The 12,381-nt window shown below is 42.0% G+C and overlaps 1 protein-coding gene and 1 long non-coding RNA gene across 9 annotated transcripts in view; one reads left to right on the forward strand and one right to left on the reverse strand.

The window, feature by feature from the left end:
- LOC137203415 (uncharacterized) overlaps positions 1-12,381 on the forward strand; it is a 685,692-nt gene that overhangs the window by 493,300 nt on the left and 180,011 nt on the right. The gene's annotated exons all lie outside the window — the stretch shown is intronic.
- Positions 2,166-4,924, reverse strand: LOC137203411 (major facilitator superfamily domain-containing protein 8). The gene has a single exon (XM_067699521.1). The coding sequence runs from the start codon at positions 4,836-4,838 to the stop codon at positions 3,417-3,419; it is 1,422 nt and encodes a 473-aa protein (XP_067555622.1). The 5' UTR covers positions 4,839-4,924; the 3' UTR covers positions 2,166-3,416.

Below are 12,381 nucleotides of genomic sequence, written 5' to 3' on the forward strand. Positions count from 1 at the left end.
CCTTCCTCCCAGACACTGTCGTTTTCATTTGCATGGCCTCAGGGGTCTTTGACTGTGGAGGGACCTGCTTCATAGCTGACACCAAGGCTCAAGCTCTAACCTCTCACACTTTCTCATATAACATCTCATCTGCTGGTGGAATACATTTGTTTGTAATTACAGGCTGCACATAATACCATTGCACAGGGCCTTATGTTATGGCCCAGCGCCATGAGAAAACACATTAGTAATTTTTTATGACCCTAGTGCAACCATGCAGGATTTCCCTAAAACAGAAAACATGAAGGGATTTTATTGTCTTTCACTATTAGCCATCCCTTACGGCTGATGCATGTATATTAGAGCTAACAGAACACAGGACTTTCTGGACATTCTGGACTGAGAGGTTTCTGACTCTAATTAGTGAACACCCCTTGTTTATCTGTTCTGGGGGACGTAAAACACACAAAGAAATTAGAAACAAAAGGCATCAAGGTCTTGAATGTTTCTCTTGGTATATTGACTTACTCCTGGGCTTAAACGAGGTTCTCTTAGGAAGCCACTTCTGAAAGTAACTGTGAAATGATAAAGATTGGAAGAGACTAGTGAATCCTAGGGATTCTCACTACTCCCCTTTGAAAAGTAACATACAGATTGGACTTCCCATTAGACCAGGACAAGATCTGGCTCTCTGCAGTGGGCTTTGTCTTTCTATCTCTGTCTCTGTCTCTGTCTCTGTCTGTCTCTGTCTCTGTCTCTGTCTCTCTCTCTCTCTCTCTCTCACACACACACACACACACACACACATCATCTAATCAAAATGTCTAAAAAGAAAATAGTGGACTTTCATTTGGCCTTAAGAATATATATAATTCCTATAAAAAACCACTCTATTTTTGGCACTGTTAATGGTATTCAATGTCCACCCAGGAGTTTTTGTTAAACTAGCAGGAGAGAACTTGAGAGGTTCTAGTCCTCTTAGAGGAACTGCATTGGAACATTTTAACTACTTTTCTGTGAAGGACAAAATCAATCTGACTCTGGTAGCTCTTAGAAGCCACTCCACCCAGCTAGGAGTGTGTCCCCAAGGGTCCAGGGGGCGAAGACAAGTCAGCCAAGAGTATGAGAAGACAACAGGCACCATGGAGTAAATGGACAAACCCAATCCTATAAAAGGGTTTAAATTAGAAACATTAGAAAGAATAATGTTGCCTATTCCATATAGAATACTAGTAGTTGGCATGATGGTGCCAACTCTTTAAGCTCCACATAAATGTGTGATGGCTACTTTTCCAAACTACACACCAGCCTTCAAAACTAGGCATCCCACTGAGGGGTGGACACAGGTGAGAACCTGGCTGAGCACTTCTGTATTAAGAGCCACGGGAAAAACGTGGTGGACAAAGCAGAATACTAAAGCACAATGATGTTTGGGTTTCACATTGACTGTGCTATGGTTATAGTAACAAATGTACCAAGGCTCAAACATTAACTTCCCTTAAAAAAAACCTAATATATTTGTGAGGTACTCTGGGGAGAAAGCTGTTTGTGGCATCTCACTCCTAACAGAAGGGAAAAGCTGAGTTTGCACCCTACCCCCTCACCTATCGCCTTCCCTGGACTTCAGTGTTTTCATCCACTGCTCATGGCTCCCAGGCAGCACTTTGGGCTCACACTTAGTACAAAATGGCATAGATGGGCAACATTAAATGCCCTTAACTTATGAGACTGATCTGTGTATTGCCTTTTTTTTTTTAATGGGCAGACATATACTAATACTTACTAATCTTTCAGCTTTTGTTTTTAAAATATTCAGACTGGACTCATCCATGTTGCCATTTCTACACATTAGTTATACTGGAGGTTAGGCTGTGAATGCTATTCTGTATATATTGAAAGGGATTTTTATCTAACCAGCCAAACATTGGAAAGGAGCTCCAGCTCTGCCAGCCCCTCCAGCACCTCACAGGGAGATTCTGCCAGCAGAAGGAACTGGGATTATCTCAGGAGCTAACCCCAGAGGTTAGGTTTCAGGCCATCCATGCCCTTGCATGTCTTTTTCCTTGGAGAAAAGGTCTTTTCCAGTTTGATTCACTGGGCTGGTAAGTGAATTGAGTAGCTAAGCCCCGAGGGCACACCCAGAGACTCACTCATTAATCCCGTTGTGAAGGAGAGAGGGCTGCACATTTTTTTTTTTTAAAGTGCAAATTATAGTGTTTACTCTTAGATTTGAAATATTTATAACTTAGAGTAGGAAACATTTGGAAAAGTATTTAGAAATATTTTTGCGTTTTTGGATAATACTGATTATCCATATAGATAGTTCTGTACTAGTCCCTTTTAGCAGCATTCAACTTATGTGAGGTAGTAAAGTGTACATGATGTGATTTAGCCAATTTCTAGTAAACTCGGTAAACTGTTAGATTACAGCTATTTTACCTCAGATTTATTAGCCTGCCTATATTGGGGCTGTCGGGCTTATCCAAATTTAAAATTCTGCAGTTCTGAGTAGCTATGCAGACACAGATTGAAAACCGTTGGGTCTTCCCTACCACTACTGAGAGAGAAAAAATAAATAAGGTAATAGTTTTTCTCTAGAATTTAAGGGAATTAGAAAATGCCAATAATTTTAACAGTTTGCTGTTCAGTATATGTATACAATAACACATATCTGGCTTATGTTTCTAAAGTGAATTATTTATTAGGACTTGAAAGAAAAAAGTAGTTATCTGTACTACAGGTAGCAAAATCCATCTTAATCTCTTAATCCTCTTTATTGCTCAAATATGAGCATTATTCATACACATCAATTAACTTAGGGGTTAATTAGTAAGATCCTGAACTAAAATAAGATGGAAAGTGTAGTATTAAAAATCATGACTTATAGAAGCTAAGGGAGGATGGCAGGCATGGTAAGTATAAAATTTAAGTCATGATTTTACTTCATAAGGAAAACTTTATAATAACAGAAAATGCATTTTTTAATAAAAAGGAGATAGCTGTGAATAAAAGTACCTCTATTAGGTAAAAGATTTCTATAATTTCATTCTATTACAGGTAATTCATACAGAACTCTCCTTATGATTTCACTGCATATTCTCGTTATTTTAATGACGCCTCTGCAGTTTGACTTAAGAGTATAACTTCACATTTATAGACCACTGTCTATTCACTCATGACTTTATGCCACCCCCCAAAAAATGTCATATGAAGACTATTTCTTTTTTGAGATAAGGAAACTATGATCCAGAATTTTTATATTATCTTGCTATTCATAATTACACACAGAATTCCCTATTTTATTCAATGTTCTTGTTATTCAACATATGCAATATCTACAACCTGACTATAGGAAACTGACTCTTAGCAATCATCTAGCGAGCCTTAAAAGACAAAGTTCCACACAGCAAGTACTTTCCACCACAGTCTTAGCTAGGTTATTCTTGAATCCTTCCATGCCTTACAGAAAAAGCAATGAGTCTTCTGTAAACCACACCCAGGAGTGTGATGGTGAGCACCACGATTCCACACACAAGGCTGAAAGCCCATTGTGGACCCCAGGCAGCGTACACTTGACTGATGAAGACAGGTCCAAGAATCCGTGCTGCACTTCCAGACGCTGTTAACCAGCCCATGTACATACCCTGAGGTTTTGGCCCCAGAATTTTTGAATATAATGTATATGACATAACATTGCAGGATGGATAGCCTATTCCAATTAGCACAGCTGATGTGAGGAACTGGGCCAGATGGATCATGGGGGTGTAGAGGCACCAGGCTTGTTCAACTGGGCAACCAGTTGGTCCTTCATTCTGATCTTCTCTTGGAATCTTCCAAAGAGTAATAATTATTTCTCCAAATGTGGTATTAGGGATTGAATTATTATGTAAATCTTCCCACTGTATTTTGGGAAACTGATGTCCCCAAGGTAACAAGATAAAGAAGCCAACCCATATAACAATGAGTCCTCCCAGCATAATAGCACGCTCGCCAACCTTTTTGGAAAGTAATTTTATCCCCATGAAAATAATAACTGCCTCAACTCCAAGAGCAGCAAGTATTATGCCATCATATAACACAGCTTGTTCTCTGGTCCAGGCATACATATCCATTGTTAATGGAGTAACAATGGTTTCAAAAAGGGCAAAGATAAACAGAATCACAAAAAACAGAACATTGGTGGCCACAACAGCAACTTGATCAATATTTCCTTGGGGGACCTGAACTTCATCTGTACTTGCTTCTTCAAAATTAATATTTTTACACTGTCGTCCTGAGTCATCCACACGATGTTCTCTTAATACAGTAAGAATTAGAATAATATTTAAAATTCCCAGGAAGGCGCCAAGTAAAACTGGTGCTGTGTACATGTTTATCTGCAGCTTAATGGTATCCCATGTCACGCCCTTTTCTCCAATGAGTGCGAAACAAGTCTGAAAAACTGGACCTAGAATAAAACCTAATGCTTGACATGCACTTGTGTTTGCCATGGAACTTGTTCTTTCCTGAAGAGAGGTAGCACCAGCAATATATGATCTAATAACAGCTACATTTCCTGCTCCAAATCCCACCAATCCACGAGCAACCAACATGTAGTATTTATTATGAGAAGCTGGAACCTGGACATATGCATAGAGGCAGTTGGCTGCCACCGAAATGAAAATGGAAACAGTAAGAGGCTCTTTTCTTGGTCGATAGTTAGACCACAAACCAAATATAGGTGAAGCTACCATTTGGCCAAGGCTAAAAGAAGCAATAACCCAGCCCAAAAAACTTGCATCGGCAGTCTGATCAATCTTTTGGAGATATGGCCATATTGACATTAACACAATAGAAAATCCTACACTGCTAAGAAACATAGTAAGATACAGAATCCTAATTGATCTCCATCGGCTCTTATAATGCTCCTCAGTTTCTATAATATCCCATTCTCTGCTTCCGGGTATGCTGTCAGGGCTGCACATTTAGTCTGTGATGAGGCTGGTTACATGGCGAACACAGATGCCATGTGTGGCAACTCGATCTTGACTGTGTTGTAATGAATACAATGTGTTCAGTGCTCACTTGACAGGGTGATGCCTCTGAGAAGCATTGTCATGAACTTATGACTGGAAGCACATTTTAATCGTGTTTGGCTCCTTGTAGATCAGTTTCAGATCGTGTAATCTGTGGAGAGCATCTGTTGATTGGCATGTTTTCCTAAGTTCAGCTCTAGTTTATGAGATGTGGAAGAAAGAAATTCTGCTCACAGCTATTACACTAAGATTCACAGGACTTTGCTCAATTTGCAAATGCTCTTTCAGTGGTTGACTTATGCTTGCTCCTCTCCAACCCAGGTCTGGCTATTCATAGAGCAGGAATTAAATCACTGAAGTCCAACCTTCTCAGGTTTCTCTTCCCCCAGGGAGGGCAGTTTTAGAGTGGTTATAAGAAAATCAACTCATCCCTAATCAGTTGGCCCAAAGAGACCCAAAGTGCTCCTCCCCCTTCCTTTTACAATCCTTCCAATAAAACTTCTTTACTTTTTTTATCCTTAGGTGGGGAGCCCTCTTAGAGAGTTCACACAGTGAGTGTGGTTTGTGCATTCAATATTAAGATCTGATCGTTGCCTCTTGAGGGCTGAAAAATGAAAACACTGGATAGGAGCCCACCTTCTGGCTTCATGCTTGTCAAGAACAGGATCTATTAGCCTTTTAAAGAAATACTGATAATAAAAAGCAGACTAAGTGAGCTATGTGAATTGGCATCTAATCAATTATTTTCTGAGCTCTTCCCCCCTTAAGTTACTCAGAGCCGCATGAGCAAACAAGCTTTTACTGTTCCAAGCCCTCTTGCTTTCCACAGAGCTTGGATAATATATAAGCCTGTGCACATCCCTATTCTCTTTTGAGATGTTTTATTAACAACATCATCATAGGAAAGGTCGTATTCCCTTTAATTAAAGGGTATACAAGTCAGAAACCTCCCCACCCCACATTCCCCAAGCATCAAGAGGTTCAAGGCCAGAGCATCCCTCCCATTGCCCACCAGCTGGGCCAGGATGTCCGTGGTATGAGGACCAGGACAGCCGCTGGGGCCGGGCTGCTTTCTTTTTCCCACATTAGTTCCTCATTGTGTCGACCTAGAACTTTTGGATGTGAACGAGATCGCATACTTGGAATGATACTTTTTTTCTCCATAAACCTTTTGCCCTATAGTTGATTTATTTCTCCTGGGCTAAAATTGGACTCATCCTGAATATCAGTCTTTGACATGGAAGACACTCCAGCATTTGGAGGCTCTCCTCCTCACAAGCTGGTTGCATCAAATGCTCTGGTTTGCCTTTGCTTTTCCTGTCTCATCCACGCCTCACCCTCTCTCCTACGCTCTCCATACTCAACCTCCACCCTTTGACTTCTAGGACATACATCACTGGAAGAAGAAATGCATCTATGATTTTCCCTGAGTGCGGGCCAATTCCTTATTTTAGCGTGGGCGGGCCTGGCTTGGGGAGGTGCGTGCCAGGTAGTTGAATGATGTTGGCATTGACTGGTCATTTCTAGTCCCCACCCAGGAGGTGTTCGGAAGCACTGACTTGACTAGGGGAACTCATCTTTGTTAACCCCTTAGTGGAGCAGCATAATGCCAAAAGAAATCACGAAACACAAGAAAAACGCAACTAGAGGGTAAATAGTCATTTAAAAGAATTTCTGTTTTTCTATTAAAGAAAAATAAAAGCTACTTTCTAACCTGGGGCTTGAGATAGGTGTGATTAGTGCCATTGGCTGGTCTCTGCCACAGAAATGCTTCTTTTCTGCGCGAGGGCCTTCTCTAGTTGCGGCGAGCGGGGGCCACTCTTCATCGCGGTGCGTGGGCCTCTCACTCTCGCGGCCTCTCGTTGCGGAGCACAGGCTCCAGACGCACAGGCTCAGTAGTTGTGGCTCACGGGCCCAGTTGCTCTGTGGCTTGTGGGATCCTCCCAGACCAGGGCTCGAACCCGTGTCCCCTGCATTAGCAGGCAGACTCCCAACCACTGCACCACCAGGGAAGCCCAGAAATGCTTCTTTTGAGAAAAAAAGTAGAGGATTATCTAAAGCACTCAGTTTCTCTTATTAAGTTTGGGTTTTCTTAAAATTAGATTGAGAAAAATTCATTTCTGCATGGAGCGTACATTCTAGAATAAGCTTAAATGCACAAGTTTCCAGGCTTGATCTGCAATCCTTTGGGTAATTCCAGCCAGACCTTGACCTTGGGGGTTGTGAGGACCAGAAGTGGCAATACCAGTTACTGTCTATTTTGTTAGAAGCTGGAGTTGAACTTGGGAGCATGAATAATGCTAGCTCAATTTTCCCCTCCCTCCAGCCAACCGCTGAAATCACTGAGACTTCTCATAGGATAAACATGTCTGTTAGATTGTTCCCAAGATTGCTCCTATACTTTACCTTGTAATATTCATTTGCTCCTTTCATCACTTTCCCCTGACCCACTGGCACCTTTCTCCTCCACTCTTTACCTAATTGAACCTAAATCCAAAGCCACAGATTCTTCTGGGTGTCTATTCACATATGTGAAAGCTCAGTCAAGGTGCCCCTAAGCTGGAACAGAGCTAACCGTTCCTGTCTTAATTCTCTGGGTCTTGGTTGTCTGTTTCTGGTGCTTATTCATAATTCCCATAGAAGAAAGCAGTTTTTAATATTTTTCATAAAAAATTCAGAAATCTGATAAATGTCCACATTTTCAAAGAACTCGGGCCCAAGGCTTCCTTTTTCCCAGTTCCTCCCCATAGTCAACAGCATTTACGGAGAGCATTTTATGAGGCAGCTGCTCTGCTGGGCCCTCACTTACACTGTTTCCTTTAATCCTCACCACTATTCTTTAGCACGGTACTACGCATAGGGCAGGTTCTCGGTGAATGTGTTACGTGGATAACCTTACGGAAAAGAGTTATTAACCTAACATTAGAGCTGAGAAGACTGAGGCCCAGAATAGTTAAGTGATTTGTCCAACATACTGAGGTTCGACTGAATTCACCCTCTGTCTAGCCCGTTGGTCTTTGTCACCTGCATGTCGGTTAGTTAAAGCCACCATCCAGCTGGTACCAGAAACGGGTCTGCCTGATGCACTGTCCCATTGCTTCAGAAAGGCCTGGTGCTATTTATGGACAGAATAAGGGTGACAGACCGGCGTGGTGTTTTGCCTCTTGGCCTGTGGAATGCAGTCTGCCGCATTCGCTCCAGAAAACCTCACACAGATTTGTGTTTGCACAAAGGGGTCCAAAGACTTAATTATTTTTTGGGAACTCTACTATTTGTCCTTTGCTAACCAGGTCATCCTTCAGACAGAAAAAATGCTGTGTATGACCCAGCCAAGGCTGCTGCTCAATGGGGTTGACAGCAGGCCAGAAACTCAAAACCCTGCCCGCAGGCCTGAGCATGTCCAGAAAGTGAGCTGACGGAAGGCAGTTCTCTGTGTGCGCCCTGCATGTGTCTCTCTCCCCTATGCCATTGTTCAAGCTGGAAGAGTTACCAAAAGCAATGCCTACTTGACCCTTGTTGATAGGTGGTTGCACTGAACTAAATGAGACAAAGGCAACCTGTCTCTTCTGACAGAAATAGGCAAAGCAGAATCCATCACCGTGGCCCGGATGTTCTATGACTTGCAACGTTTCAAAATGTGTGTTTCCATCACTGTCCCAGCAGCCGCCACATCTGTCTCTCCTGGGAGGTGGCTGTAGAAGTGCCCTTAAGTAAAAACTTTGAAATTTCAACTTTTGGTTTTTCTGCTTTCCCAGCAATTGTTTTGTGGATATGTTCACATGACTAAGATTCTTGCTCAAAAGCCCCAAAGCACTTGAGAATAAATTACAAAGGGCCCAAGTGGTGGTCCCCCTTATTCTACAGCAGTGTGTTCTTGGGGGTCTCTTGAGTGTCCATAACAGGGGCACAGACAGAGCTGCTTGATCAGTGAGTCCATCAGAGCCATTAGCCATGCCGATCCTGAAAGCATAGAGTCACGAGCGGAGTCCAGTGGATTTATTCCACAGATATTTCTTTGTCTTCATGGCTGCATGCAGAGTGCTAGGTAAAGAAGCACTCACAGGCAGGCTGCCTCAAGCTCTCCAGGCCAACGAGCACTGGTAAAGGAAGCGCTGTGCTCCAGTTCCCAAAGTGGATGTCAGTCAGCGTTCTCTAGTCAATCCAGACATGATCCGTTTGTCCTTAAATATCAGCAGAACTACGGCTAGAGTGACAATAACCATACGGGCTGGCGAGTCCTCTCATGAAATCAACACTGATTTTACCCTTTCTTACACGTAGACATTCCCAATGTCTTCTTCTTTAAAAAAAAATCTTCAGTATATTTGAAAGACCACACACACAGCTAGCCATTTGTAGAAGTTGCTGTAATAGATCCAATGGGAGGATGCATTGGAAGGGCTTCATATGTGTATGTCCTCAGTAAATGATAGCTGCTATTATCACCCTGTCACATCATCATCACAGTCATCATCACTGCAGTTTTTTGCTTGCCTTTAACCAGGAATTAAATCAATGGCAGCTCAGAGCTCTGGCGTTAAAATTCCTCTTTGTACCTTGACATATACTTTTTGAGAAGTACAGTGAAGTCCAGTTTGCCTCTGTTTTTAAACTGAACCTTTAGAGGAGCAGCAGTGGGCATCTCATTTTAGTATCTTTGTCAAGGAACCTGAAAAATCCACTCAAGGAGCCGGTGCTACATGCCCTGTGTCTTCTTTATACCAAACCTTGGAAGTGGGGGGAAGGGAACCTAGGTATTTCACCTAGGTTATGCGCTAAATTGTTTTCCCCCTAAAATTCATATGCTGAAATTCTAACTTCTACTGCCTCAGAATATGACTGTATTGGAGATAGATTCTGTAAAAAGGTAATTGAGTTAAAATGAGGTTGTTATAGGATGGCCCCTAATCCAACCTGACTGGTCTCCATCTACAAAGAAGAGATTAGGACTCAGACATATACAAGGGAAGGCCATGTGAAGACTCAGGGAGAAGACAGACATCTATCTACAAGCCAAGGAGACAGGTCTCAGAAGAAACCAACCCTGCCTGACACCTTGATTTAGGTCTAGTATCCAGAACTGTGAAAAAATACATGTTTGTTGTTTAAGCCACCCAGTCTGTGGTATTTGTTATGGCAGCCCAAGCAAACTAATACAACATATGTCATCTCATTGACTCCTCTGCACAAACCAATGTGTTATTATCACCAATTTGTAGATAAGAAAACTGATGATTTGAGAGATAAGTAAGTTGCCCATGGTATTACAGGTGGTCGAGTAGCTTGGCCAGGTTTTAAATCCAGTTCTGCTAGAGGGTACCTGTCATACTTTAATATTTTAATAAATATTAACACTTATTATTTACCATTACTATTGGCTTCAAGAAGGTAATATCCAATTCAGGTAAGCATACCACAAAGAGATGAAGTTTATGTAGATCAATAGAGGTACTTCCCATATAGCAGGAGAGAAACATGTTGGCTTGCTTGTAGGAAAAGCAGGAGCCCAAGTCCCATAAATATTGTTCAAACTCAGCATGAAGTAAAACTTAGCATTTTATAAGCCATGTCTTGTTATAGAAGCCTCCAAGAAATGAAGTTTTAGAAGTCAAATATGCATTGATCTATAGACAGAATAAGAGGCATTTTGGTGGGAATATGTTGTGTAAGGTGTTCGGGTGCATTTACACCCACTCGGAAACTAAAAATGCTTTTCCAAATAAGATCGTAAAAGTCTTTGTCCTAGTCAGTCAAAGATAGCCCTTATAACATGGCCAAAGATTAAAGTTTATGTTCACAATTATTTTAAACCAAGAAATTACTCTCTGACTTCTCAATCATATTTCTATTCCTTTTGTACATCTCATCAAAGCATTTCGATTAGAACAAGTCATTGAGGACAGAAGCCAAAATAAATAGTTGAGTTTGAATTACTACAGTGAAGGGACCACAGTTTAAGTCAGGCCCAAGTTAGGGGGACTTTTCATGATTCTATGAGATTCTAGTATTTATGGAATTGGCTTGCGTGTCGATTTTTTTCTTCCTGATTTCTAAAATCATCCATGAATTTCTTAGTCTATCTTGTCCAGCTTTTTCTGATGCCCTCTCAAAAGTTCCAGCCAGTTGATGGTTTGCTTTTCCTTGGAGCTCGTTAACTTGGCCTGCAGCCAGCAGCCTCTGCCCAGCTGTCTGGCCATGTCGCCCACGTTGGCTACATGAGAACCAGAGGTGCCTGCCAACTCCCCTGCTTCCATCCCTGCTTCCAGAATGGACCAGGGGGGGGGCTGCAGTCAAATGGAAATAAAGCTAAGGTACACACCTACCCACAAATCTAATCTTTGTTCATGTCCTTCTGGGCTGGTCAGGGGACGTCACAGAGTGGTTAAGTGCACAAGTTTTGGAGATGGACAGAGTCAGTTCAAATCCTGACTGCCACCCACAAGTCATATGACTCTGGGTACGTTGCTTAATCAGCCTGGGCCTCCATTTCCTCATCTAAGCGGAGAGAACAACTACTTTGCAGGTTAGTTGAAAAGGTTAAATGAAATAACAGGTGAAGCATCTAAGAAAGTATTTGGCAGAAGCCACATGCTTAATAAATGAAGACTATGAACAGAAGTTTGATGACTTCCCCTAACATAACTTCCAGTGCTTTCGGTGTCGTTGATATTTAATTTTTGACACAACAAAGCCAGTCTGTATTTCTCCAGAGGAGCAATACCATGGCGACCTGATGTGCAATCAGCACTTAACCTCACATAAGACCCAAGAGTCCCCACAGAGGGCATTCTCCATGGGGTTCAAACTCGGTGCCTCATCCTCCAAGCATGTTCCCTCCGGAAAAGCAGGAGACCGCCCAAGGTTTGGATAAGTTCAGGGAAGCATCTGAACTTTTTGGGAGCTGTCCCATCAAAACTGGAGTTGTCTGGGTTTTGACCACTGGGGCCAATATTCTCTTCTGTCTGGGCTTTTAAAAAAGATTAGAACATTTATTCCCAGTTCTCTATGTCATTAGAAGCTCTTAAGCATGAAGACTAATTTCAACCAGAATTTTGTGGGTAAAAGAGATGAGTAACGTGAGAAAATGAATTGGCACTCACTGGGGGACATTAGGGACCCCAAGGAGAAAAATAAAAGCTATCTTCATCAGCTGGCCCAAGGTGGAGAGGGGTTTATGATATGTGATTGGTCCCAGCATTCTGTTTTGAATCTCTCCCTCACTGCATAAATTAGAATTGGAAAGATTTGGGTTTGAATTCTATTTGCAACATTTATTAGGTGGGTTGGCTTCTTACAACCTCTCCAAACCTCAGTTTCCTCATTGGCAAGGTGGAAATATTAGTAAGTACTCAATAAGTTTGTTCATTCATTCATTCATTCATTCACC

This window comes from Pseudorca crassidens, chromosome 12 (genome assembly GCF_039906515.1).
Source record: "Pseudorca crassidens isolate mPseCra1 chromosome 12, mPseCra1.hap1, whole genome shotgun sequence".
Taxonomy (NCBI): domain Eukaryota; kingdom Metazoa; phylum Chordata; class Mammalia; order Artiodactyla; family Delphinidae; genus Pseudorca; species Pseudorca crassidens.

What these genes read in the sequence shown, in the direction of transcription:
- LOC137203411 (XM_067699521.1), bottom strand. Translation starts at nt 4,838, where the DNA reads ATGTTTCTTAGCAGTGTAGGATTTTCTATTGTGTTAATGTCAATATGG.